At 36.3% G+C, this 23,932-nt stretch overlaps 2 protein-coding genes across 3 annotated transcripts in view; one reads left to right on the top strand and one right to left on the bottom strand.

The window, feature by feature from the left end:
- Positions 1–7,075, top strand: part of LOC136040995 (probable isocitrate dehydrogenase [NAD] subunit alpha, mitochondrial) — a 33,571-nt gene extending 26,496 nt beyond the window's left edge. The window contains exons 7-8 of the mRNA XM_065725491.1: positions 3,039–3,182; positions 6,902–7,075. Of these exons, the coding sequence (XP_065581563.1) occupies positions 3,039–3,182; positions 6,902–6,991 (234 nt within the window). The 3' untranslated portion in view covers positions 6,992–7,075. The remainder of the gene's footprint in view (positions 1–3,038; positions 3,183–6,901) is intronic.
- Positions 7,076–11,558: 4,483 nt separating this feature from the next.
- Positions 11,559–23,932, bottom strand: part of LOC136040969 (uncharacterized) — a 55,413-nt gene continuing 43,039 nt past the window's right edge. For both annotated transcript variants that reach the window (XM_065725440.1, XM_065725438.1), the window contains exon 4: positions 11,559–15,844. In XM_065725440.1, coding sequence (XP_065581512.1) covers positions 13,346–15,844 — 2,499 coding nt within the window. In that variant the 3' untranslated portion in view covers positions 11,559–13,345. The remainder of the gene's footprint in view (positions 15,845–23,932) is intronic.

The raw sequence follows: 23,932 nt of genomic DNA, 5'->3' as shown, positions 1-23,932 counted from the left end.
CTAGGGTAGGTGGTGCCCATGGGAGAAATAATCCCTCCCCTGAATTTTTCTTAACTACCAAAAAACTAACTTATTGCCTTAAATAGCACCGGTCACCTCCCTCTTTTTGAATGCCCGTAATTGTTAGGTCAGTAAAGGAGGCATTAGTTTTTATTGGAGGTGGACTGAAGATCTGTTAATTTGTTTAGATTGTCTGTTATTACCCTTTTTTCTCCATGTGGACCATTTCTACCTAAATGTGCCATTTTGAAGGTTTTTAGTTACAAAAGACAAACACACCATTTAGGATGAGTAAGTACTAGGTGGGTCCTCTTTACTTATTTATTAATACCCTAACAGTACTAGCAATCATACACAAAAATCAATAAGTATTGTGTATATCTGACGCTTGATTTTTGTCTTAACCTCCATTAACACATTTGTTTTTCCGCGTAAATCTCCGTTTTGTGTTTGCTTCAGTTATTTTTTGTTATAGTAAATTATGCTAAGTGAATTAAAAATTGGCTTCCAGAATATAAGGGGTGGTGTTTCATATATCTGCTACAGAAGTGGCCTGAAAGTCATATATTTATCGAATCTTTCGCTGAAATTATATATTCTGAATCTGCAAGACTTGCCTGTGACCTATTTATTTCCTCAATTATTTATGTTTCTTGGTAGCTGCCGAGTCCCTTCTTGATCCTATATTTGCGTAGTTTGCAGAAGTTACAATTAAGCTCCCGATGTTTCCTGAATCTATGTTATCTCAATCTTGGTGAACCTATTTTCTATAAGCTATATGTAACTTCTGGTTTACATATACAGTTAGTTTACATTAGTTTACATAGTTTATATATAAGCTATATGTAGCTATACATAGTTTATATGTAGCCATAAGGTTTGTACTTGCTCGGACGAGAAGTAACAATTCTATATTGACTCAAAATATTGGCAATGCTGCAGTAAAAAAAACCCTTTGTGTTAGATTTCCCTTGGGGGACTTGAGGTTACGTCAAGAAAATTTCTCTAGCTAAAATAATATCGACCAGAATAATATCGTTGTTAACCCCTCTCACCTAATCCAACTTATTGGTGCCTTCCATGAAGAAGCGAATGTGCTGCATAATTCCATGCTGCCAAATTCCTATCTAAACTCTGTCAGCTTAAAACGAAATCGTGGCTAACCCATTTTTACCGGATCTATCGTAAAGGTGTTTGCACTCCATGGATAAGTAACGCGTGGCTTGTAAGAGAAAAGACACGTACATCATTTAAAGGATATTCATCATTGGGATTACTATTGTACATCATTGGGTACGACGTCATTTCTCTACGTATTTGAGACGACTTGTTGTCCAATTCTGTCATTGGGATGACTATTGAGCGTCTTTGTGTACGACATCATTTCTGTACGTCGTTGGTACGACTGTTGTCGGCAAATTTTGTCATTTAGACGACTATTGTTGCCAAATTTTGTCATTGTACGTCATTGGGACGACTATTGTTGCCAAATTCTGTCATTGTACGGCGTTGGTACGACTGTTGTCGGCAAATTCTGTCATTGTACGTCATTGGAACGACTAATGAGCGTCTTTGTGTACGACATCATTTCTGTACGTCGTTGGTACGACTGTTGTCGGCAAATTTTGTGATTGTGCGTGATTGGGACGACTATTGTTACCAAATTCTGTCCTTGTACCTCATTGGGACGACTATTGAGCATCTTAGTGTGCGACATCCTTTCTGTACGTCATTGGTACAACTGTTGTCGGCAAACTTTGTCATTGGGACGACTATTGTTGCCAAATTTTGTCATTGTACGTCATTGGTACAACTCTTGTTGGCAAATTTTGTCATTGTGTGTCATTGGGACGACTATTGTTGCCAATTCTGTCATTGTACGTCATTGGGACGACTATTGAGTGTCTTTGTGAACGACATCATTTCTGTACGGCGTTGGTACGACTGTTGTCGGCAAATTCTGTCATTGGAACGACTAATGAGCGTCTTTGTGTACATCATTTATGTACGTCGTTGGTACGACTGTTGTCGGCAAATTTTGTAATTGTGCGTGATTGGGACGACTATTGTTACCAAATTCTGTCCTTGTACCTCATCGGGACGACTGTTGAGCATCTTAGTGTGCGACATCATATCTGTACGTCATTGGTACAACTGTTGTCGGCAAATTTTGTCATTGTGCGTCATTGGGACGGCTATTGTCGCCAAATTTCGTCTCTTGGAAAAAGTAGTGATATACTGTCAAAAAATGAAAAGGAAGTCGGAAGTCTAAAAAAAAAATCTGTCCGATTGAAACATAACCGTCAAAAGTCAGTAGAGAAAAAAAAAACTAATTCAATACCCTGCCAGTCTTGGGTTTACAATAACATAATAATGGTAGCTGTCTTACCATCCTATGAATACCATGTTAACGTATGGGTCCTTTTATGACCAAATATTGTTAAGTTGTCAGTAACGTTTTCTCTTAAAATGCAAACAAAAAAGGAAAATTAAGTTTTGAAAAATATTGCCACTCTTCAGTCTTGCTACATCTCAGGAAATAAAACAGTTTTTTCTTATACCATGCATGTATTTTTATACATACACATTCATGTATAGTATTTTTTTTATGCTAGCTTTTTGGATTCTGCTTATGCAGTCCATTGAAACTAATTTGTGCCTTTCTGCGCATCAATTTTCAATGCTCAGCAGTAGTGTGTGATTTTTATTTAAATGTAGAAATTTGGAAAAAAACCTGAATTTTGCTATGCTACGATAGTTTTCAAATATACCGATCTTTCTTTCTCCCCCCTCCCCTCTCTCTCTCTCTCTCTCTCTCTCTCTCTCTCTCTCTCTCTCTCTCTCTCTCTCTCTCTCTCTCTCTCTCTCTCTCTCTGTCTCTCTCTCTCTCTCTGTCTCTGTCTTGGATAATTTATTCCAAGTCGAAGTGATTTATTCCAGTTCGATTTGATCCGAATATTTCTAATAAAAGCTGTAGACGCCTTAAATATACATAGCTTCAAAATCTAGTATGTGTCTCTATTTTTTTCTTCTTTGAGGTTCATGGCACCGCTCCAGACATTGCTGGTCAAGATAAAGCCAACCCAACTGCTCTTCTATTGTCAGCAGTTATGATGCTAAGGTATATGGAGCTAGGGCAATTTGCCAACAAAATTGAAAAAGCCTGTTTTGACACCATAAAGGTATTGTACAATTCGAGTTATATTCTCTACTTCTTCTGTGATAGACTAGATTATATGTGACAGTTTAAAGCCTATTGCGCAAGTACAGTCGTTTTCCAGTTCGTAGTTATAATTTTTTGCACTTATGTTGAAAATGTACGGATATATCAAGGAGGCACACTCGTGCCTCTATAAAGAGGCGACACACGACAATGTTAAGCGATCTTCGGTTCCAGTGGTCGCAGACGGATGGGGAGGGATGCATTTCGTAGCCCGAGCTCCAACTAAGAAACCTGCAAAATTTCATCCCCCTCCAACTTTTTCTTCATGGGGAAAATCTGGCCGAAAGTTTCGACCTGTCAACCCAAGCCCCCCTTTAACGTTGTCCGATCGGGCTGAAATTCACAAGTTAAGGTCCCCTAGGGCCCAGGAGCTTATCCGCGAAATTTCAGCTTGATCCGATAACTCCTTCCCTGTTTTCCAGAAACCACGCATAGCCACTTAAAATTCATTTACTTTTTTTCCTAGACGCCTACAGGTCACATCCGACATCGGATCTGGGTGTACGAAGACTCATTCGATGCGGAATTCTCCGAGTAAGTGCCCATGAAAGTTTCGTAGGAAAATCTTAACCCCCCGAAAGTTTCGACCCTCCAACCCCCCCCCACCCCTTTTAACGTTGTCCGATCGGGCTGAAATTCACAAGTTAAGGTCCCCTACGGCCCAGGAGCTTATCCGCGAAATTTCAGCTCGATCCGATAACTCCTTCCCTGTTTTCCAGAAACCACCCATTAGCTATTTAATTAACGGATTTCTCTCCATAAGAGCCCATGTTAATTTGAAATTTTTAAAAGCTATTGAGAAGTTATACTTACACACATGCAAGTTATTAGCTCAGTTGGTAGAGCGTGAGACTTTTAATCCTCGGGTAAAGGGTTCAAGTCCCTTACGGGCGGTTTTTTTTCACAACATCAAAAAAAATTTGATAACACCTGGACAGCTTATCATTTGAGAGATAACAGAATATTAGCTTCTTATGAGCAAAAGAAACATTTCGGTCATTCTATCTATTTTTTTTCTATTTTATAAAATGATTTAAAAGCGGGGGGGGGGGGCGGCAGCCACCCAAGTTCCTCTCCTAATTCCTGTACGAGGAGTACAGGAATTATTAAATTACATCCACCATGGATTGTAGAAAAACGTACAGAAATAATATGAAAAAAACTTCGTTTTCTTAAAGAGTTAAAGAGGCTGCGTCCCAAAGTCGAACCTTAAAACGTACAGGAATTAGAAGAGGCAGTTGGGGGGCTGCCGCCCCCCAAACCCCCAGCTTTTAAAGACTCTTTTGTACAGGTTTTTTTTGGGGGGGGGGACTTCATTGTTACTAATTACTAGTTTCGACGCAATGGTTCTCCTGTCCTCTTGTGTTTAACATTTTTCGAAGTTATTCCATTATTCATTCATTTCAATTTTTTGTTAATTAAAAGAGGGCCTTTCCGAAGCCAAGAGCTGGGGGTTAGCAAAAAAACAAAAAACCTGTACAAAAGAGTCTTTAAAAGCTGGGGGTTTGGGGGGCGGCAGCCCCCCAACTGCCTCTTCTAATTCCTGTACGTTTTAAGGTTCGACTTTGGGACGCAGCCTCTTTAACTCTTTAAGAAAACGAAGTTTTTTTCATATTATATCTATAAGGAATGATGCTAGTATAATTGAAAAAGTATATTCTGATACAACTAATGTTAGAATATTTGGAACAATGAAGAATTTCTGCTTCTTCTTCTTCGGTTAGTTAATCGTAGTTGGCTGCTTTCAAATCTCCTGTACAGTTGCGATTTTTCCCACTTCATATTTCTGACAGCATGCATTTAAGTAGAATACTTTTGTAAAATAAGATTTAAATATTATGTTGATGTGAATTTTTGTATTAACTATGGTCAAGAAAGGTTTGTAGTGTAATCGATATCATATCATATAGCCATGATCTGGCTAGCTTGTACTCGTGTTTGAGCTATGGGCCCTAAACGTGGAACTGGAAAAAAATTGTCAGAATTGGAATGTGTGAGCCTTCGATAAAGGGCATTACGTTGTTTTGACTTTGGGAGGTACGTTTCGCATAGATTTTGACATTTGGGAGGCATGTTTCGCATAGATTTTGACATTTGGGAGGCATGTTTTGCATAGATTTGATATTTGGGAGGCATGTTTCGCATATCATTTGGGCATCTGAAAAGCTAGAAGCCTATAACATACCAAATGACTGAATTGAGTAAGTAATCCAAATGTAAAATAAAATTGAAAAAGAGCCGTAAAATTTGGAAAACGTTAAGGAGAATCTGGGCAACTCTGATATTGAGTCTAACGTTGGGAGTCTAAGAATTGGCTAAGTGGGTGCATTTGGCTAATTTGGCTAAATGAGTGGACTCTTCGATTAATCTGAAGCTTGGCATGATGACCCGTTAGTAAAGGGTTTTTTAGGTTTATAACTTTGGAAGTGATACCTCTCATGATCTCTGAAGTTTGGGAGCCTAAATCTGGGCAAATCGACGAATGGGGTAAATGGCCTGACCTTGCCAAATATAATCATAATCTGATAAATTCCTATATGCCCTTTGTTGCTTTCCCTTGGTGGCTGCTGTCAGTGATGCCTGTTTCATAGTAGTTTATACATAAATTAGCGCACCAGTTAGTCACATGAAAATTTGTTTTTTTCTTTGAGGGGGGGGGGGTTGAAAACCCTTTTTTGTGTGATACTTAAGCGAAGTAACGTTAAATTTCACTTCTGCTACATGACCCCTTTTAAAGATAAATGTATTTAAGCTTTTTGAAAATTCGTCTGTATAATTTAACCTTTTTTGAGGGGATGAGTGTTGAAATCCTTTAGTCAGACTTGTTCTTGCTAAGCTTGAAATGAGTTAAATTGAATTTTCAGTCTATACCTGTTTTGTGGAAAAAATTTAAGTGGGAAATGGATTCCATTACGCCACTCGCTGCTTCCATTGTTCCAAGAGTTTTCTAGAATTTCCACGAAAGAAAATTGGTTTGTCAAAAATGTCCCTGAAAATTAAGGCTTGTATCTTAAGTTAACATTCGAGTATGTATAAACGTTAATTTTCGGAGATATCAATTTTCTTTTGGGATTTTCGGGGAAAATCTGAAAAAATCGGGGATAGTGGAAGAATTGACGCTTCTTATTATATCTATTTATAAAATGTTGATATTTGTTGATATTATAAATATTGATAATTAACAAAATGTTAGATCTGGCGTGTACATAGATGTGCCAGATCCGAAGGAATAGGCGGAGTAGATTGTAATCCCCAGGGGATACGGATTAGACTGAAAAAGGTGTGTTTTTGATTTCCTTGGAATTCGAGACCAATCTAATAAAAAGAGGGAGTTTCCCTTTGCTTCTGCGCAGATAGGGGTAGGAAATTAACAATAAAGCTATTTAAAACAATAATTATAACGACTTTCTTATTTTTGCTTCATGTAGTTTAATTAAAAAAAAAACGTTTCTTTTAAAGACGTCCTTGTCTGAAGACTGGCTCATTTATTCCAGTTTAGTTAGTAAACTAATAATAATTCATTATTATTACTGGCAACTGTTGACAACATTTAGAATAATTTCAGAAAAAAAAAGTAAATTTAATGATTAATTTAAGTATTGAGTGGGCTGTTAGGCCCTCTCCCTTCCTTAGATAAATTAATAAATATGTTGTCATTAACTATTAATTTATTTCTAGGATGGACGTGTTTTGACTGGTGATCTCGGCGGGAAGGCTAAGTGTAGTGAATACACAGATGAAATCTGTCGACGCATTGTTGACTTGTAAACTAGTAGTTTTCTAAACCTTGAATGTACTGTCTAGAATTGAACATACTGCTAACTGTTTTGCAATAAAATGAGTCATTACGTTTCTGAGACTTTGTTTTTTCATTTTGATAAAATTTGGCCAACCCGCATTTTGGCCATCCCTTTTTCGAAAATCAAACAAATTTTCTCAGGCTCGTAGCTTTTGATGGGTAACAATAATTTAATCAATTTTATATACTTAGAATTAGCATGAAAAACAATTCTTGTGATGTTTTAACTTTAAATAAAATTCCTTTTTTTAGAGTTTCAGTAGCTATTGGGCCGATTCGCTCCTTATTTACAATTCGTTACCACGAACTGTTTAACCAAGTATATCAAAATAAAAAAAAAATCACCCCATAAATCTACTCCGTGCGGGTTGCATGGGGGATCATGTATTCAGTTTGATATCATTTTTCATTCAGAATTTATTGACACACAAAGACAACAACACCTTTAAAGGCCAACTGCATCTTCTTAAACCGTTGGGTGTCAAATTTTTTTTAGCTTATTTTGTTGATTTTTCTCCGACGTTTCTTGTTTTATTATATGACACCCGTTCCTACCAAAAATTGTAAAACTGTATATATAGGTCTTATCCATAAAAAATCACTGTCCGGACACATATGTGACCGGATTGAATGTCATATATATTAAAAAATTTACTTGGCAGTTCAACAAAATATTCTTAATTAGTAATGCAGGGGGTTAAACCTCCACTTCTAAGACTGAAGACTACTTTCTTCTATTGTTGATAGGGAACGTTTCGAAACTTTCTGCTTTCCCCATAAGAAAATTACTGCCACAAGAGATACTTTGACTCTATGGAGATTTTTATTTTTTGTTGTTGTTGGATGTGTTGAGCATCTATTGTCTTTGAAACAATCTGGATATTATCTATATTATGCTACCATTGCCAACTCACTTCAGACTGATCTGTACTGAGCGAAACTGTGCACGCTCCTTTCCCACCCCAGTATCCTCAAAAAACTAAACGAATTTGGCTTAGCCTTTCGAACGAGAAGCACCGATCCATACTTCCACCATCCACATCAATCAGCAGACATACTAGGCATTACAACAAATTAGAACCAGTCAAGTTGCATACGAAAAGATTCACAAGCTCTTTTGTACCATATTTCCCAAGTGCATTTAACAAGTGAATTGAAAGTTGTGCCATATTTCGTAAGTTTAGCTAACAAGTGACCATTTTGTGATTGTAAAAGTAGCGTAATTTAGCGTTCATTTTTGAGTGCTACGATAGCTATTTCGTTATATAAATACGAATTACAGTAGCTTCCAATATTCTAATCTTAATTCGTAAACTTGTTTTCTTATTCTTTAAAATTTTTTTCCAACGTAATAAATAATCCGTAAAAAATAAGATAATAAACATTAATTTTCAAGCATACTCTTGCACCATTTATACTCTAACCCTTGAAAAAATCATTCATTTTGCTAAAATTTTTATCTACAGCACTCAACTCATCATTACAATCACTTTCTAATAGAGTTTATCCTCTCCATTAGATCCCACGTTCCCACCAATCTTATAAAGTATCCTTTAGGGCGAAATCCATCAAAAATATCCACATGAGAAGGTATAGGACACAACTCTGCTTTACATATGAAAAAAAATACTATATAGCAAATAAATTTATTTCCTACATATATTTCCAAATAACAAATGCTTTATATGAACGGTGAATACATTACATAAAGTACAGCCCCATCTCCGGGGCCTATGGGGGGTTGTGTGATCCTCACTCATATCAGTAAACTTCTCTATGGATATTTCAAGCCTTATCTCCAAAAATGTGTTATTATGTATTTTTGCCAGAACAGAGATCATTGATGCGTGTTTATTTGTTTCTATCTTTTCTCCATGGGTGAATGTATCAAAACAATGGCCCTAAAATATCAGGGGAGGGATCATTCTGACCGAAAATAGAAGTCTTAGTGCCCTCTTTTTCCCAATGCTGTTCAGTCAAGATTATTTAATAGGTAATTTGTTCAGCATGGTTGAAAAATACAATAACTGTGCCTTTAGGAATAACATAACCCCCCTCAGCCTCTGTAGGAAGCGCTGTAAGCTTTGAAATTCTTTCATAGTTTACGTATAGTATTTTTTATTGGGAAGCAGAGGGGGTTGGGACTCTACCTGGGAAGAGAAGTTTCCGGGACCGAATTTTGTAGAGAAAATTTTATACTTGGGAATTTGCCAAAATTTTTATACGAAATTATTTTTATTTCTCTTACTTTGTCTTGGCCGACTTATTATTATATGTGGAGACGTTCTGGGACAATTGTCCAGATAAATTTTTCAGGGTTGAAGTTATCTGGAGGATTTTTTCATGGGGAGGGGGAAAGATTCTCCATGGGGGAATTTTCTGAGAGAGAAATTCTTCACCAAGGAATTTTGTTTGTGAGCAACTTTCCACGTGAGGGGGGGGGGGGGGGTCTGGAGAAAAATACCAGGAGGGGGAGGTTTCAGACATAATTTGAAAAGTGATTGGAAATCGATGTCTTTTTCAAAAGAAATTATGTTAAGCAGAATTTTCTGGTGGTATCTTCCGCAAGAAATTTTCCAGGGGGAATTTTCAGCGAGAATAGAATATTCCATGCGGGTTGCATGGGGGATCAAATCGTTTTTGGGGGGGTCAGGATACATACGAAAATTTGTAGTTTTTTCAAAATATTTCTTCGTTTCTCTCTATTAAAGTCAATTAGAGATTGGAAATCTTTATGTATAAAAATTCATGGAAGGGCTTAAAATACCTTACTCGGAAATGGTCCCAAGAGGACCATTGGCTAGCTGCTGTAAAGCCCCTGTATAAGGTTTGGGTATGGTATTTTTGCGTAGTCCTATGGTTTAGATTCCTCAAAGTAAGGTGACCATTTTGTTATCATTCGGCAGCTGAGATTCAGCTCGTCCATTTACCGAATTATATTTTTGAATTTACCTTTTATTTTGTAGATTGGAAAACACGTTGAGAATCATTGGAAAAAGAGAATTTTTCTAATTTATTAGTATTTTTTGAGAAGTCTAAGTAATCTCATAATTTTGGCTTTATGAATGGATAAGTCTGAAACTAGTCAAATCAATAATATAAATACTTTTTTTCTTTTGGTGCAGGTTACAGCGGTGGTCTTGTCACAAAAGGGCATATTTCAGAAGCAATATAAATCTTAAGAGAAGGTAAAATAAATATCTGAAAAGAAGATTTAAAAAAATACAATTGCAAGGGAAAGCGGAATATCGTCAGATGATGGCAGCGTGAAACCTGATCTAAAATAAAATAGTTACAAAGGGGTAATAAGGAATAAATAAGTAATAACTCATAAATAATAACAAATATAGATTATTAATTAATAAAACAAATGATAAAGTATACAATAAGTAATAAATAGTAATAAAAAGGTGAAAAAATTAAAAGCAATAAAATACTAAAAAAAAAAAGTTGTTATTGACGGCCAACAAATTTCTGACTATCTTTTTGTCTCCTCACAGTCTAAATAACTGTAATATTCTACCTTTGAAGTGTCACAGCCAGTTTGTGAGATAACAAAGGACAAGGCTTTGACCTCCCCCCCCCCTAGCCGTGGGAAAACGACACGTAAGATCTTCTTGTTGTGTTATTTTTAGAATCAAAACTTACCTAATCCTAGAATGGATTAAAAAAGTCATAGATTTAGGCTACGCCTCACCTCTTACCTTACCTAAGCCTCTCTCTGGTTTCTGATCATAGGATTCGTATGAAAGGAAATTCTTAAATATTATGAAATATAACGTTCTGATGAAAGGTAATGCTTAAATATACGTTTAAAAAGTATGCCAAGTAAACGAACAACAAACTAATTTATTCCTTCAATTATACAAAATTAAATATTTTGATTGCGAAAAGGACATTAACAAACAATAAATACAATGAACATATTATACTCAAAACTTATAACGTAAAAATAATAGCCTTAATTTGAAAAGGCAAGCCTGTAATTTAATAGATTATTAAGATTACTACTCCTCTAAACATTTTTTTCATGAAGAGTTTAAAATAGCCAAGATTATACCATTATGTAAATTAATAGGTTTAAACCCCCACTATGTGAATGCATTTCAATATACATTTTTGTATTATGTATCAAACGCCATCTGCATAATATACGTCCCTCCCCCCATATGAGTCAAAATTTTAGGCAGTCCTGGAAACTCTGTTTAAGAAAGTCCTGTCTCTGGGACTAGGCTAGAAAAGAGTTAGGAATTGAAGTTTAATAGAAATACGAAGTACTAGTACTAATAATGAAGGGTAAATATGATAGGATAATTTATTTATATGATTTGATAATTTATTTAGTATAATATAAGAATTGATGATAATATCTAATCAACCAAACTATTCATTAAAGTTTTGGTGTTTCATCGCTAGACGACAATTTTTCTATTGCTCGATGCCTGAGATTCAGCTTGACTCATGTACAGATTTATATTTTGAACTTGTTTTTAATTTTATGTTTAGGTTTTTCAGAAACACGCGAAAATAGGAAAATTTTCATTTTTTTTTAAGAAGTCCAAGGCATTCTCTAAGAAAAAGTCGAAGCACCATCATAATTTTGGCTCAGTAAATGGGTTAATCTGAAACTAACAAATCCCTGGATATGAATATTATGCCCATTTAGTGTATTTTACAGCTGTGACGCAAAGTCCCATTTTTCACTGGGAAATGCCCATCAAGTTATACTTAATGGGGTATAATTTTACAGGTACGTACGCAAGAATTTTTTCCCAGGAGGGTGGGGGGCAATAATAAAAAGAAAATTTGTTTGATAATTTAAAATAGAAGTGTCAAGAAATTAGGGAAATTTAGGAATTTGAGGGGATCTGGAGCTCCCTCCTTGTTTTTATGGGGAAACCGGAAACATTTTTTTTAATTAGTCTTGTGAGATTTTTTTTCATTCTTTATTTTATGCCCCTTCCCCTCAAAAAAATTTCAAAATTCTCTTTTGTGTTTCGTATCTTAAATAGAGTCTATCTTCTATTAAGATTTCAGCTCAATTAGAGCCAAAAAGCAAGCTCCTAACTCATAACGCCAGGTCTCCTTGCCCCTCTCTCTTGAGTACTTAGTAAAAGTTTCTACTAAACAGTCTCAATTGTTCTTCTGATATTTAAGATGGACAGCACTTTCTGAGCTTTGACGCTTAGTATCTTTTTATCTGCTACATAAGAAAGTAATTTAGCAGTTAACAGTAAGCCCCAATTTCACTGGCAAGATGCTAGTAATTTGGCAATTTTATCAAAAACCTGAAAAAAATAATCAATATCTTTAGAGACCTTTGGACCTTATACATAAAGTTGGGAAAGTGTTTTTGTTGTGAAGACTACCATTTTCTACAAAGACATATTTTTCAGCGTCGTATTTTAAGCAGTAAAATACGAGAAAGCAAAGTTACACAAAAAAATCACCGTTTCTACGAACGAAGTTAGAAAAAAAAGAAAGCAACAATAGCCTACATGTGACCAAAATATCGGCTGCTGTTCCTAAAAGTATTTAGATAAAAAAGAAACTTAATGACACGTATTCAAGAATATGTGTCAAATTTTAAATTTCATAACTCATCCGATTCACAAAAACTAACATCGCATCAAACATATTTTACTCTTTTATTGCTTTTATAACTGGTCTTTTTTTTATAGTATTACAGAGATTTTCTCGGCACTATGCCAAGAGTGTTGCTGGAAACATCCTCCAATGGTAAGAAGTACAGACAGGGGTTTGTCTAACCCGGATTGGAATTCCAGCATTTCTAATTTTCCTCTTGATACTTTAATATCCTCTTGTTTCCAGAGGGAGGAACCTCGCCTTTGGTCCTTCCCTGGTGACCCCCGTGTTCTCTTCAACCGTTCTTCTAAGTAGAAAATTTTAAACAATATCCTACAGTCATTGCAATGATCTATTTACGATTGGACCCCTAAACTACCTAAGAATGAAAAATGGATATTTACTCTGGCTAAGAAAACATTTAAAATTTGAAGAGGATTCACAGTAGGAATAATCACATCATTGCCTTCCTATACGAATATATACAAAGGAACGATGCTTTAATCTGTGCCTCCCCCTCTATTTTGAAATTCATTTTTTTGTATGTTTCTCATATAAATTTTTCTTTCGCTTTTTTCAAATCAATGCCCCTCCCCCAAACGCTTGGTGAACGGTACTTGTTCATCGATATAACTCTGATGACTAATAAATTAAAAATCTTATTGATACAAATGATCCTAGTCAATTTCGTTGATGATATGCACAACCCTTCAAAAAGTACCCTTAATTCTGTTATCTTAAGGGTATGTTGAGTACCTTTGCCAGTATGTATGGAATGTTGGTGTTGGACCAATCTTAGTTATTAACAAACTGCCAGAACCAGGAATGGAGTCTCTAACAGTTGAGCGACTAACTATGTGGCTCGGCCAGTGTTTGACTGTGCCCCCTAAAGATTGTAAGGTTCTTCTTGTGGCCATCGGCTGCTCGCTATTGTTGCGTGCTTTAAGAGGGACGATTCGCTTTCCAAAAAGAGGCGACTGAGGTGTGTAATATGGAGTTGATAATTTTGACGGTGTTGCTTGGATAAATTTTTGCTGTCCTTGCGTTTGAATTTTTTGATGAGAAATTTGATTGGTGTTTAAATTTCCCGACCCTTGTATATATTGCTGATTTGTTGCTTGATTATACACCGCTTGCTTCAAAGAGACGGGCAGCTGTTGAGCACGGGCATAAGTTGCAGGCTGTGTCACTAGTATTTCAGCTCCTGTAAGATTCTGAAGATTTTTCAAAGAGCTTGTGGTAGTTTGAGCACCATTTTGCTTTACCACTTGTTGCTGTGTTTCATCATTAGAGAAACGAGAGACGCTTAGAGGGGTATTTATTACTGATTGTTCTCTCATGTTTTGTTTATTTATCATTGACTGCAATGGTTTCTGAGTTACACTTTGTAACTGATTTACAACGTTCCTGTGATTTTCATGCTGTAAGAAGCTTGTCTTATGAATGTTTTGCTGGTTTGTATTTCCTTGATCAGGTATTTGCTGCTGTTTTACAGATAATTGTTGATTTGGTAAAGCTTGTGAATATTTTTGTTGGACTTTAAAGCTGTTTTTAGCTAGTTGTGACTGCATTAAAGGCTCAGTACTTGCCAGAAGGACGGTCTTTGCTGTTATCGTTTTTGCAAATATTTGCTGGCTAGGTTTAAAAATATTCTGCGAATTATTGATGATCTGTTGTTTTGGCTGATTATCTAAAGTCAATGGTGTGATAGTCTTGGCTGAAGCTGTTGGTGATCTTGTCATTAAAATTGCTGGTATGTTGCTTGGTACAGTTGTCACATCCTGGAAATTCAATTCAGTTATAATTTGAGGTTCCCTTTGAGCAATAAAAGCTTCACCTACTTCTAAAACAGGAAGTTCATCCCCAAGTCTATTTATGGACTGCTCAGCCTCACCAATGCTGTTTTCTGGAATAGTGTCAGTAGTTGGATTGCCTGTGGATGTTAGAATATCTCTAAAATTCGTTTTAGTACCTTCTGTGTTATTATCAACATTTTGGATTGTAGGAATACTGTTTTCTTCTTGAAAATTGTTTAATTGATAATCTTGCATTGGCGCTTTCTTGTATCTCATGCCTGTTGTCTTTGTGGACTCTAATCCTGTTCTTTGAACTCCTGGGAATTGTCCCGAATTAAAAAATGTGTTTTGATAGAGCTGATTTGGCTCACTAGATTTATAGCTGTAGGCCTGCCCATTTTGCGCAGATATGGTATTTCCCACTTGTTGTCTCTGGCCAGCCTGTTTTAAAATGTCTTGCTGCGTGCCTACTGAATTGAGCAGCTTTTGGGATACAATCGGTTGCTGTGTATTAAATGATTGGCTGTTTTGTGACGGTGCCAGATTTTTGTTAGTTTCAGATTGGACAAATTGGAGTGACTGCTTAATTGTACCTTGTGGCTGCAGCCTTTGGGAAATTAATGATTGTGGTTGTTGGATTTGTTGAAAGCTTGATGTAACAGATGGACTTCCAGCCTTTTGGTATTGCTGTGTAAGCTGCTGCAAATTTGCAGATTGAGTGACCTGGGAAGTTTTGACAAATTGAGGGCTCTGAGAAGACTGAATAAATTGCTGTTGGTCCTGGGTCATTCCCAATTTCTGTGGAAGTTGCTGCGAGTTCACAGATTGAGTACCTTGAAAAAATTGGGTATACTGGAGAGGTTCAATGGATTGTTGATTGTTCTGACTTAAATCATATTGCTGAAGCGATTCTAAATTTAGAGTCTGGGTTTGTTGTGAAGGCTGAATAAACGGTTGCTGATTCTGAATCAGTCCAGATTGCTGTTGAATATTGCCAATATTTGTTTCTGTAGAAACTCCTTGAACTTGATTTTTCAAATCATTTGCTACCGTTTTTTGACTTGGCTGCAAGGAGTAGTACCCCGAATTAAAATACTGACGCAAATCTTTGGGGGTTTCCTGCTCCTCTTGCTGATCAACACTTTGCCTCGCTTGTGAGTAACTTCCCTGGTTAGAGAAAACGCTTTGCCCTGTTTGTGTTTGGCTGGCTGTTGCATAATTGGATAAAGTTTGAGCTGTTAGGGTGGACCCAGTTCCTAAAGGGCCTGTTTGGGAAGAATGATGAGTAACAAATAAATTTGCGTTGACTGAGTAAAAACTAGGCGCTTGGTTGCAGTCAGAATTGAACCACCAGTCGCAGACGAAGAATTGCTGATGAAAAGTGGTTCCGTTTGGGCAGAGAAAGGAAGCCATCCTGTCGTCATAACAAATGTGGAATGCCTGAAAAAAAGTTAATGAATTATTTTCCGTTTTCTTAGCACCCTCTTAAAATGGCTAATGTCAGTGCCACACCAAAGGGTTTGATATTTTCTAACTACTGAAATAACTGCCAAAAACAATTTACTAAGCTGCTGTCAGTGGGTGGGTCAGCAAATCAATGTATATTAAATCCCACTTTAATTCTTCTGACCTACATTTTTCCTCTGTTTCTCCCTCCCTTCGAGAACGGCTTTGTGAATGGTTTTTGGAAATTACCCCAGAAGTGTGAAAATGGCAGAAGCAGCTTTTATATGTGGCAGTGATGATGCATAAGGTGTGTTTCAGCCCTTCTAACAGAAAAATTTACCAACAAACACGTTTCCACAGGTAATTAATTTGTGAAATGGTACAAATGGCTGATGCCTGGATCAGCCACACAGGGTAATGTTATTCTCACTAGACTGATTTTTTTTTTTTTTCAAAACACGTTTTGAAACTTCAAAACAACAACAAGTAAAACAATAAGGAATTAATCGAAGACAATGATTTTTTTTCTAAACCTTAATTGATTATTTTGGCTTAATATTCAAGGGTCGTCCTTGGCAAACGTGTATTAAAAATAAAATAAGGCTTGCAACAAAATGTGGTCAATAAAATTAAACTGAAAAAATAGAATTAGACCCAGGATCATTACTTCAAGGAAGTTCAGCCAAGACTCAACTTGGTGCTATTGCTGAAACCATGATTCAACAAAAATTCTTACGCAGACACACATTAAAGAGTAAACCATGCTGGTTGATGTAAAAATCTAACAAAATGTCGAAATTAGACAATCATTTTAGCATCGAAGTCAAAGTGGGGTGTTTAAAAAGGTTCTTACTTAGGTGTGTACTTATCTGTATTTTTTTTTCTTCGATTAAATGCTATTCTCTTAGTAAGACATTTCAGTCTGTTTTTTTTTTTATCAGAACTGCCAGTGTGATCCTGCTTCTTTTCGCATCTGTAATATTACTTATTATTATCATATTATTTAAAATATATGATTTACACCCTTTGCCATTACCGCAGTAGGCCTCGACCTGACCAACACTTTATATTTTTTGCTTATTTTGATATTTTAAATCTGGTAACGTGCAATTCTGGACTATTTTGTTATTGTAGTATTTTAGCGTCGTATGTTAGCGTCGAAGTCGAAGTGAGGTGTTTAAGAAGTCGAAGTCGAAGTCGAAGTGAGGTGCGTATTTAAGAGTCAGTCACTTCTGTTGATCCAAAAATTTAGTAAAGCATAGAAATTTATAAATTTGAGGTGTTTAAGAATGTTCTTACTGAGGTGCGTATTTAAGAGTCAGTCACTTCTGTTGATCCAAAAATTTAGTAAAGCATAGAAAGCCCACTTTACTGATTTGGTCTTTAAGCCAAAGTGGGGTGAAAATTCCTTATGGGCTAGGTTTGACACCGTTGATGCTTTCAAATTTATAAATTAAGAGGCTAGAAAGAAGATTCATCTCCCGTGTTTGTTAACGTACATTACGTTTGAAGATTTTTTAATTAAAAAAAAGGCTCAATAAAAGTGTTTTTCTTTTTTTGCATACTGACCAATGATTTGTATTATCGCAGCTGTTGATTTCATGATTCCCTACTTTATAATAGAAAGCAGCAAATATTAATTATAATTGAAAATAGAATTTGAAAATTCAAAAAGTGGAGGTTTGTTTAATATCAGAGCCCTATACCGGCTCTTCACTCTGTTTATCCAATAAGACACGTCCTGATATTGTCTAATGCACAAAAGTGGAGAATTTCCGTTTGATTAATGAATATAATTAATGATTCAATTATCAACAAGATCAGACACAGAAAAGCAGAGAGTTTACTTGTAAAAAATCATGTGGCTCAAAACTTGCTTGCTGTTTTTTTGGCTTAAATAACCTCCCAAAAGAACCAATCAATTTAAAAAAATGCTGAGTTTTTAGCTTCCTTTCCTGGTACACGCTTAAAAAATAACGTCATTGGGTTGCTGAAACATACCATATGCAAAAACCAATGAAATCAAACCACACTCTATGTGGAAAGATAGGTCTATTTCGGACATTTTATAAATATCCGTTAAATGCGTTAAAATTTTAATCGTTACAAAAATGCTATTTTCTCATTAAATCTAACGAAATTATCATCTTTAATGGAAATAAAAGCCTTTATTCAATTATTAGTAAGTTCCCATCATCAAGAAGTATTTTAATATTCTATTTGTCAAGCTGCTGGAGAAATTTTCTGTCTCCATTCTAATAAGAAATAGAATTTGCTGGAAATGCAATTTCTGTCTCCTTTTCTACTTATTTCTATTCTTATCAGAGCCGATGTTATTGCTAACTTGTCGTTTAATAATCTCTATTCTAAGGGGGTCTAAAATCTTTTCTCCCTATTTACAACGTTTCTAGATAGTTGTCTAGTCACTTTTAAAAGATGAAAGAAGATATGAGCTGTAGTCTTCGAATCTTCGTTTTATTTAAGTCGGTTTGACGAATCAGCGTCATTCGTACAAGCAGAGGACTAGGGCAGACACAAGGATCTTGGTAGTCAAGAATCGTCATTAATCCAATAAGTGCTTATAATACTTAAACGATAAAACCTTGAGTTATATCCTTGGTCTCCTCTTATTTAAGTTGAATTCTGGTTGATATCTTAAATTGATGTCACACAAAATAAAAAAAGCTAATCAAGCATTCATTAATTGCCAATTATGCAAAAAAGCCGAGTTGAACTTTCGTAGTTTAATCACCCAAAATAAGAAAAGAAGCTAATCAAGCCGTCATTAATTGCCAATAATAAAAAAAAATCCGAGTGTCCTTATGTTCAAATTTAAATTCAAAGATAACAAATCGTTTAAAAAATGTCAAGAAAACCTAATGCGTATCCTCCTATTTTTGAAGCATATACAGCCATTCGATATTCGATTTTTTTTTTCTTAAGTCGATGCGGTGTCGTATAGAACCACTTTATTTCACCCATTATAAACCTTTTTAATCTGAGTAGCCAAACTATTTAGAATTGACAGGGCAGTCTTGCTTATCTTATTGAGCTTAATGACAGAAATAAATGACAGAAAACTATCGGCTGACGGCCACTTCCCTGAAATCTCAGAAAAACCATTAACTTCTTGTGCCTGAAATAGAGATGTTCAGGTTTAACGAAACCTATATCACCTGAAATTGGCAGCTTTTTTTCGATCCAATGGAGCAGATTTTTATGGCACTTGGTATTAACCAAGTGACATATAGCAGTCGCCAATTCTGTCGGTCTGTCTGTCTGTCGGTCTGTCGGTCTGTCGGTCTGTCCCGGTTTTGCTACTTTAGGCACTTCCAGGTAAGCTAGGACGATGAAATTTGGCAAGCGTATCAGGGACCGCACCAGATTAAATTAGAAATAGTCGTTTTCCCGATTTGACCATCTGGGGGGGAGTGGGGGCCCGGTTAATTCGCAAAAAATAGAAAAAATGAAGTATTTTTAACTTATCAGCGGGTATTTGGATCTTAATGAAATTTCATGTTTGGAATGATATTGTGTCTTAGAGCTCTTATTTTAAATCCCGACCGGATCTGATGACATTGGGGGGAGTCGGAGGGGGAAAACCTAAAGTCCCGGTTTTGCTACTTTAGGCACTTCCAGGTAAGCTAGGACGATGAAATTTGGCAAGCGTATCAGGGACCGGACCAGATTAAATTAGAAATAGTCGTTTTCCCGATTTGACCATCTGGGGGGGGGGGGGAGTAGGGGCCGGTTAATTCGGAAAAATAGAAAAAATGAAGTATTTTTAACTTATGAGCGGGTGATTGGATCTTAATGAAATTTGATGTTTGGAATGATATTGTGTCTCAGAGCTCTTATTTTAAATCCCGACTGGGTCTGATGACATTGGGGGGAGTTGGAGGGGGGAAACCTAAAATCTTGGAAAACACTTAGAGTAGAGGGATCGGGATGAAACTTGATGGGAAAAATAAGCGCAAGTCCTAGATACATGATTGACATAATCGGAACTTATTTGTTCTCTTTGGGGTAGTTGGGGGGGGGAGTAAGTCTTAAAAATTAGAAAAATGAGGTATTTTCAACTTGCGAACGGGTGATCGGATCTCAATGAAATTTGATGTTTAGAAGGATATCGTGTCTTAGAGCTCTTATTTTAAATCCCGACCAGATCTTGTGATGGGGGCGGGGAGTTGGGAGGGGGAACCTAAAACTTGGAAAACACTTAGAGTGGAGGGATCGGGATGAAACATGGTGGGAAAAATAAACACAAGTCCTAGATAGATGATCGACATAAACGGAACGGATCCGCTCTCTTTTGGGTAGTTGGGGGGGGGGGGGTTAATTCTGAAAAATTAGAAAAAATGAGGTATTTTTAACTTACGAACGGGTGATTGGATCTCCATGAAATTTGATTTTTAGAAGGATATCGTGGCTCAAAGCTCTTATTTTAAATCCTGACCGGATCTGGTGACATTGGGGGAAGTTTGGGGTGGGGAAACCTAAAATGATGGGAAACGCTTAGATTGGAGGGATTGGGATGAAACTTGGTTGGAAAAATAAGCAAAAGTCTTGCATACGTAATTTACATAATTGGAACGGATCCGCTCAATTGCGGGGGGGGGGTTATTCTGAAAAATAAGAAAAATAACGTATTTTTAACTTACGAAGGAGTGATCGGATCTTCATGAAACTTCATATTTAGAAGGACCTCGTAACTCTGATATCTTATTTTAAATCTCAACCGGATCAAACGTAATTGGGGGGGGGGCAGTTGGGGGGACCGGAAATCTTAGAAAATACTTAAAGCGGTGAGATCAGGATGAAACTGGATGGGAAGAATAGAAACCTGTCTAAGATACGTGACTGACATAACTGGACCGGATCTGCTCTCTTTGGTGGAATTGGGAGGGGGGAGGTAATTTTGAAAATTGAGGTATTTGTAACTTACGAAAGGGTGACCAGATCTTAATGAAATTTGATATTTAGAAGGATCTTGTGCTATAAAGTTTAACTTTAGGTTCTGACCTTCTCACAAGTGCCAAATGAGCTCTTGGCTCTTGGCTCTTCCGACCTCGTACCATATGAGCTCTCGGCTCTTCCGACCTCGTCCAAATGAGCTCTTGGCTCTTCCGACCTCGTACCATATGAGCTCTCGGCTCTTCCGACCTCGTCACAAGTGCCATATGAGCTCTTAGCTCTTGTTTTCTGCTCCATTGCCCCCTTCAGCTTTTGTGGGGTTTTGAGTGCATCAGCAGCAACCCATATCGTAGTATGAGGACTTAATATTATAAATACCATTTAAAATGATATTGATCAAGACGTTTAAAGAACGTACCTCTGGGGGCTAAATTATAAGTGCAGCCCATTTATGAGGTCATATATAGTTAACTGAATAGAATGGTGGATCATTTAACTTCTGTTAAAACTTTTGCTCACACAATCATTTTCAATCCGTATGACTGAAGGGCTCAAATAAAGCCCTTTTGATCCATATCCCCTCCAAGTCAGACCAGTCTTCAAATCTTGTGTTTTTGTGTTAACAAAAAAGAATCTATAGGAATAAGTGAAGATGAAAATGTGACGTTGGGTAACGAAAAGATTGATCAGGTTAGCAGCTTCACTTACCTTGGTAGTATTATTAGTAAAGACGGTGGGAGCAGCGAAGATGTTAAAAGTAGAATAGCTAAGGCTCAGGGTTTTTTTCACAGTTAAAAAAAGTTTGGAAAAATAGAAAGATAACTCTGCAAACCAAGATTAGAATATTGGAAGCTACAGTGATGACAGTGGTCAAATATGGCTCTGAAGCATGGGCACTCCGAAAAGCAGATGAAAATTTACTAGATATTTTTCAGAGAAATTGCCTACGGATTGTTCTGGGTACCCGGCTGACTGATCGTATTTCAAACAGTAGGTTGCACGAAAAATGTGGTTCAATCCCGCTTTCTAGGGCTATTTTGAAAGAAAGGTTGAGATGGCTAGGCCAGGTTCTACGGATGGAGGATGAGAGATTTCCGAAGATTGTCCTTTTTGGCCAACCGTCTTGGGCTACACAGAAAGCAGGTCGTCCTCGTCTGGGTTGGGAGGATGTCATAAACAAAGATTTAAAGGAAATGGAAACTTCCTGGGAGGGTGTAAAGAGGGAGGCCTTGAATAGATTAGGCTGGAGGAGGAGCGTGCGTGGTTGTGTTGGCCTGAGGCGGCTTGGTGCTGCAGTGAGTTATTAGCAGTAGTAGTAGTAGTAGTAGTATGAAATATTGTTGGTTGATGAAAATTAGACCCATGTGACGATTCTTGATCTTTTGAAGATTTTTGACTGGGTCAAACAAGATGCTCCCTGAAACTTTACCCCTACTATTCTGAATTTTTCTCTAGACTGTTGCATACGCTATCCCTTGTTGAAATTAGAGTTGTGCGAGAATTTTCAATTTGTGTGACTGAAGGGCTCAAAGAGAAGTCTTGGGTCCTGTCACCTCCAACTCGCCCACCTGCGATTTTTGTTTTCTTTTTCTTTTTATATACTATCTCAGGTGGTTTCAAACAAAATCTCTAAATTTTACAATACTACCACTAGACTTCCACAGAGCCATAGCTGAGCGGTGTTGTTTAGCATTCATTTAACCCAAGTCGTGAACCAAATAAACACAATTGGCATATTCAATAGTAGGTTTTGCAATAATTAAGGAACAATTTTTGCAACCCTATATACTTTTTATGTAATGTTTTGCACAGAATCATGTAGAGTTAAATTTCTGAAGTCAGTTTACCTGCTCTACTCTCTTACAATCCACAATAATGTAGATTATACGGGATAAGTATTATATAGATAGTATTATATAGTATTATATATTATATAGTATTATATAGTATTATATAGATTAGTATTATATAGACGTATTATGTAGATAATACGGGTTTCACCAGTAAAATGCTTACAAAACTATATACCTTTTATGTACAGTCCCAGAGTACTGAGCTTCGCCCGGTTAAATGAAAGTCCAATACCCTGAAAGATTTCTCATTTTTTTTTTCCACAAAACAAGTTTCATTTGATTTTATTCGCTGTAAAAAGTACAACTATCAGGGTATTGGACGTCTGGATGTTTGTTTCGTCATTCACATAAAAAAATTTTCTTCAGAAGTTAATCAAGGCACTATACAAATTTTCCCAAATTCGTGATTTATCTAGATCGTTTTTTAACACCGAAAAACGAACTATTATCTTATTACGAACATTTTTGTTTTCAATGAATGATAATCTCCGAGCGAAGCTCGATCCTCGGGTATATAAATTATCATTGAATTTTTTCTGCTGAAATGCGTAGGATTTAATGTGAAGCAATTAAGAATCTGAAACTCGTTTTGCAGCTACTAAAGGACGATGTTTTCTATAAAAGCTCGAAAATAACTGATTTCTTAACAAACAAATTGCGTTTTGAAACTCCTACTAATACTTAAGGATCTCAACCTTAAGAGAACTCTAATTTCAGTCAATAGACGATCTATGTTTGCAGATGAGGGAAAAACAAAATGGTAGTATGTCAATTTTCAAAAAAAAATAATTGTAGCGCTGTTTTCGAGAAAAAAAAATTACATATATAATGGTTCGTTAAATAAGACAAGTTTTGCGACATAATAATATCGAGTTAAATTATTACAAGATTTTTTTTTCAATGACGATAATATTTTCATGAAAAACGTTATCTCAAAATATGGGAAATGAGCAACTTTGTTGTTTTTTTAATTTTTTCAATGAAAATACCAAAAATGAGATTTTTCAAAATCGAGGGAAATAAATCAAAGAGGATAATTTACTCCCCTCCTTTCGATCCCAACTCTCTTGCTCGAAGTTTTTTTTAGCTCATGTGCTCACTCACAACCCACTACAATTCAGTTCAGCAATAAAGTTCCAACAATCTACAGCATTTCTTACAACCTACAACAATGAATATTTTATTAACCTATATATTTTAGGTAGGGCTACAATAAAATAATACAAATTTAAATTAAAAAATTCAAATCCACAGCCCTGGTATTCTATGGCATCACATGCTAATTTCTATCCCAACAGAAATCAGCATTTTTCAA

The sequence above is a fragment of the Artemia franciscana genome, chromosome 21, assembly GCF_032884065.1.
Source record: "Artemia franciscana chromosome 21, ASM3288406v1, whole genome shotgun sequence".
In the NCBI taxonomy this organism is placed as follows: Eukaryota; Metazoa; Arthropoda; class Branchiopoda; order Anostraca; family Artemiidae; genus Artemia; species Artemia franciscana.
Note: the sequence above shows the minus strand (reverse complement) of the source record. Positions and strands in the feature narration are given on the sequence as shown.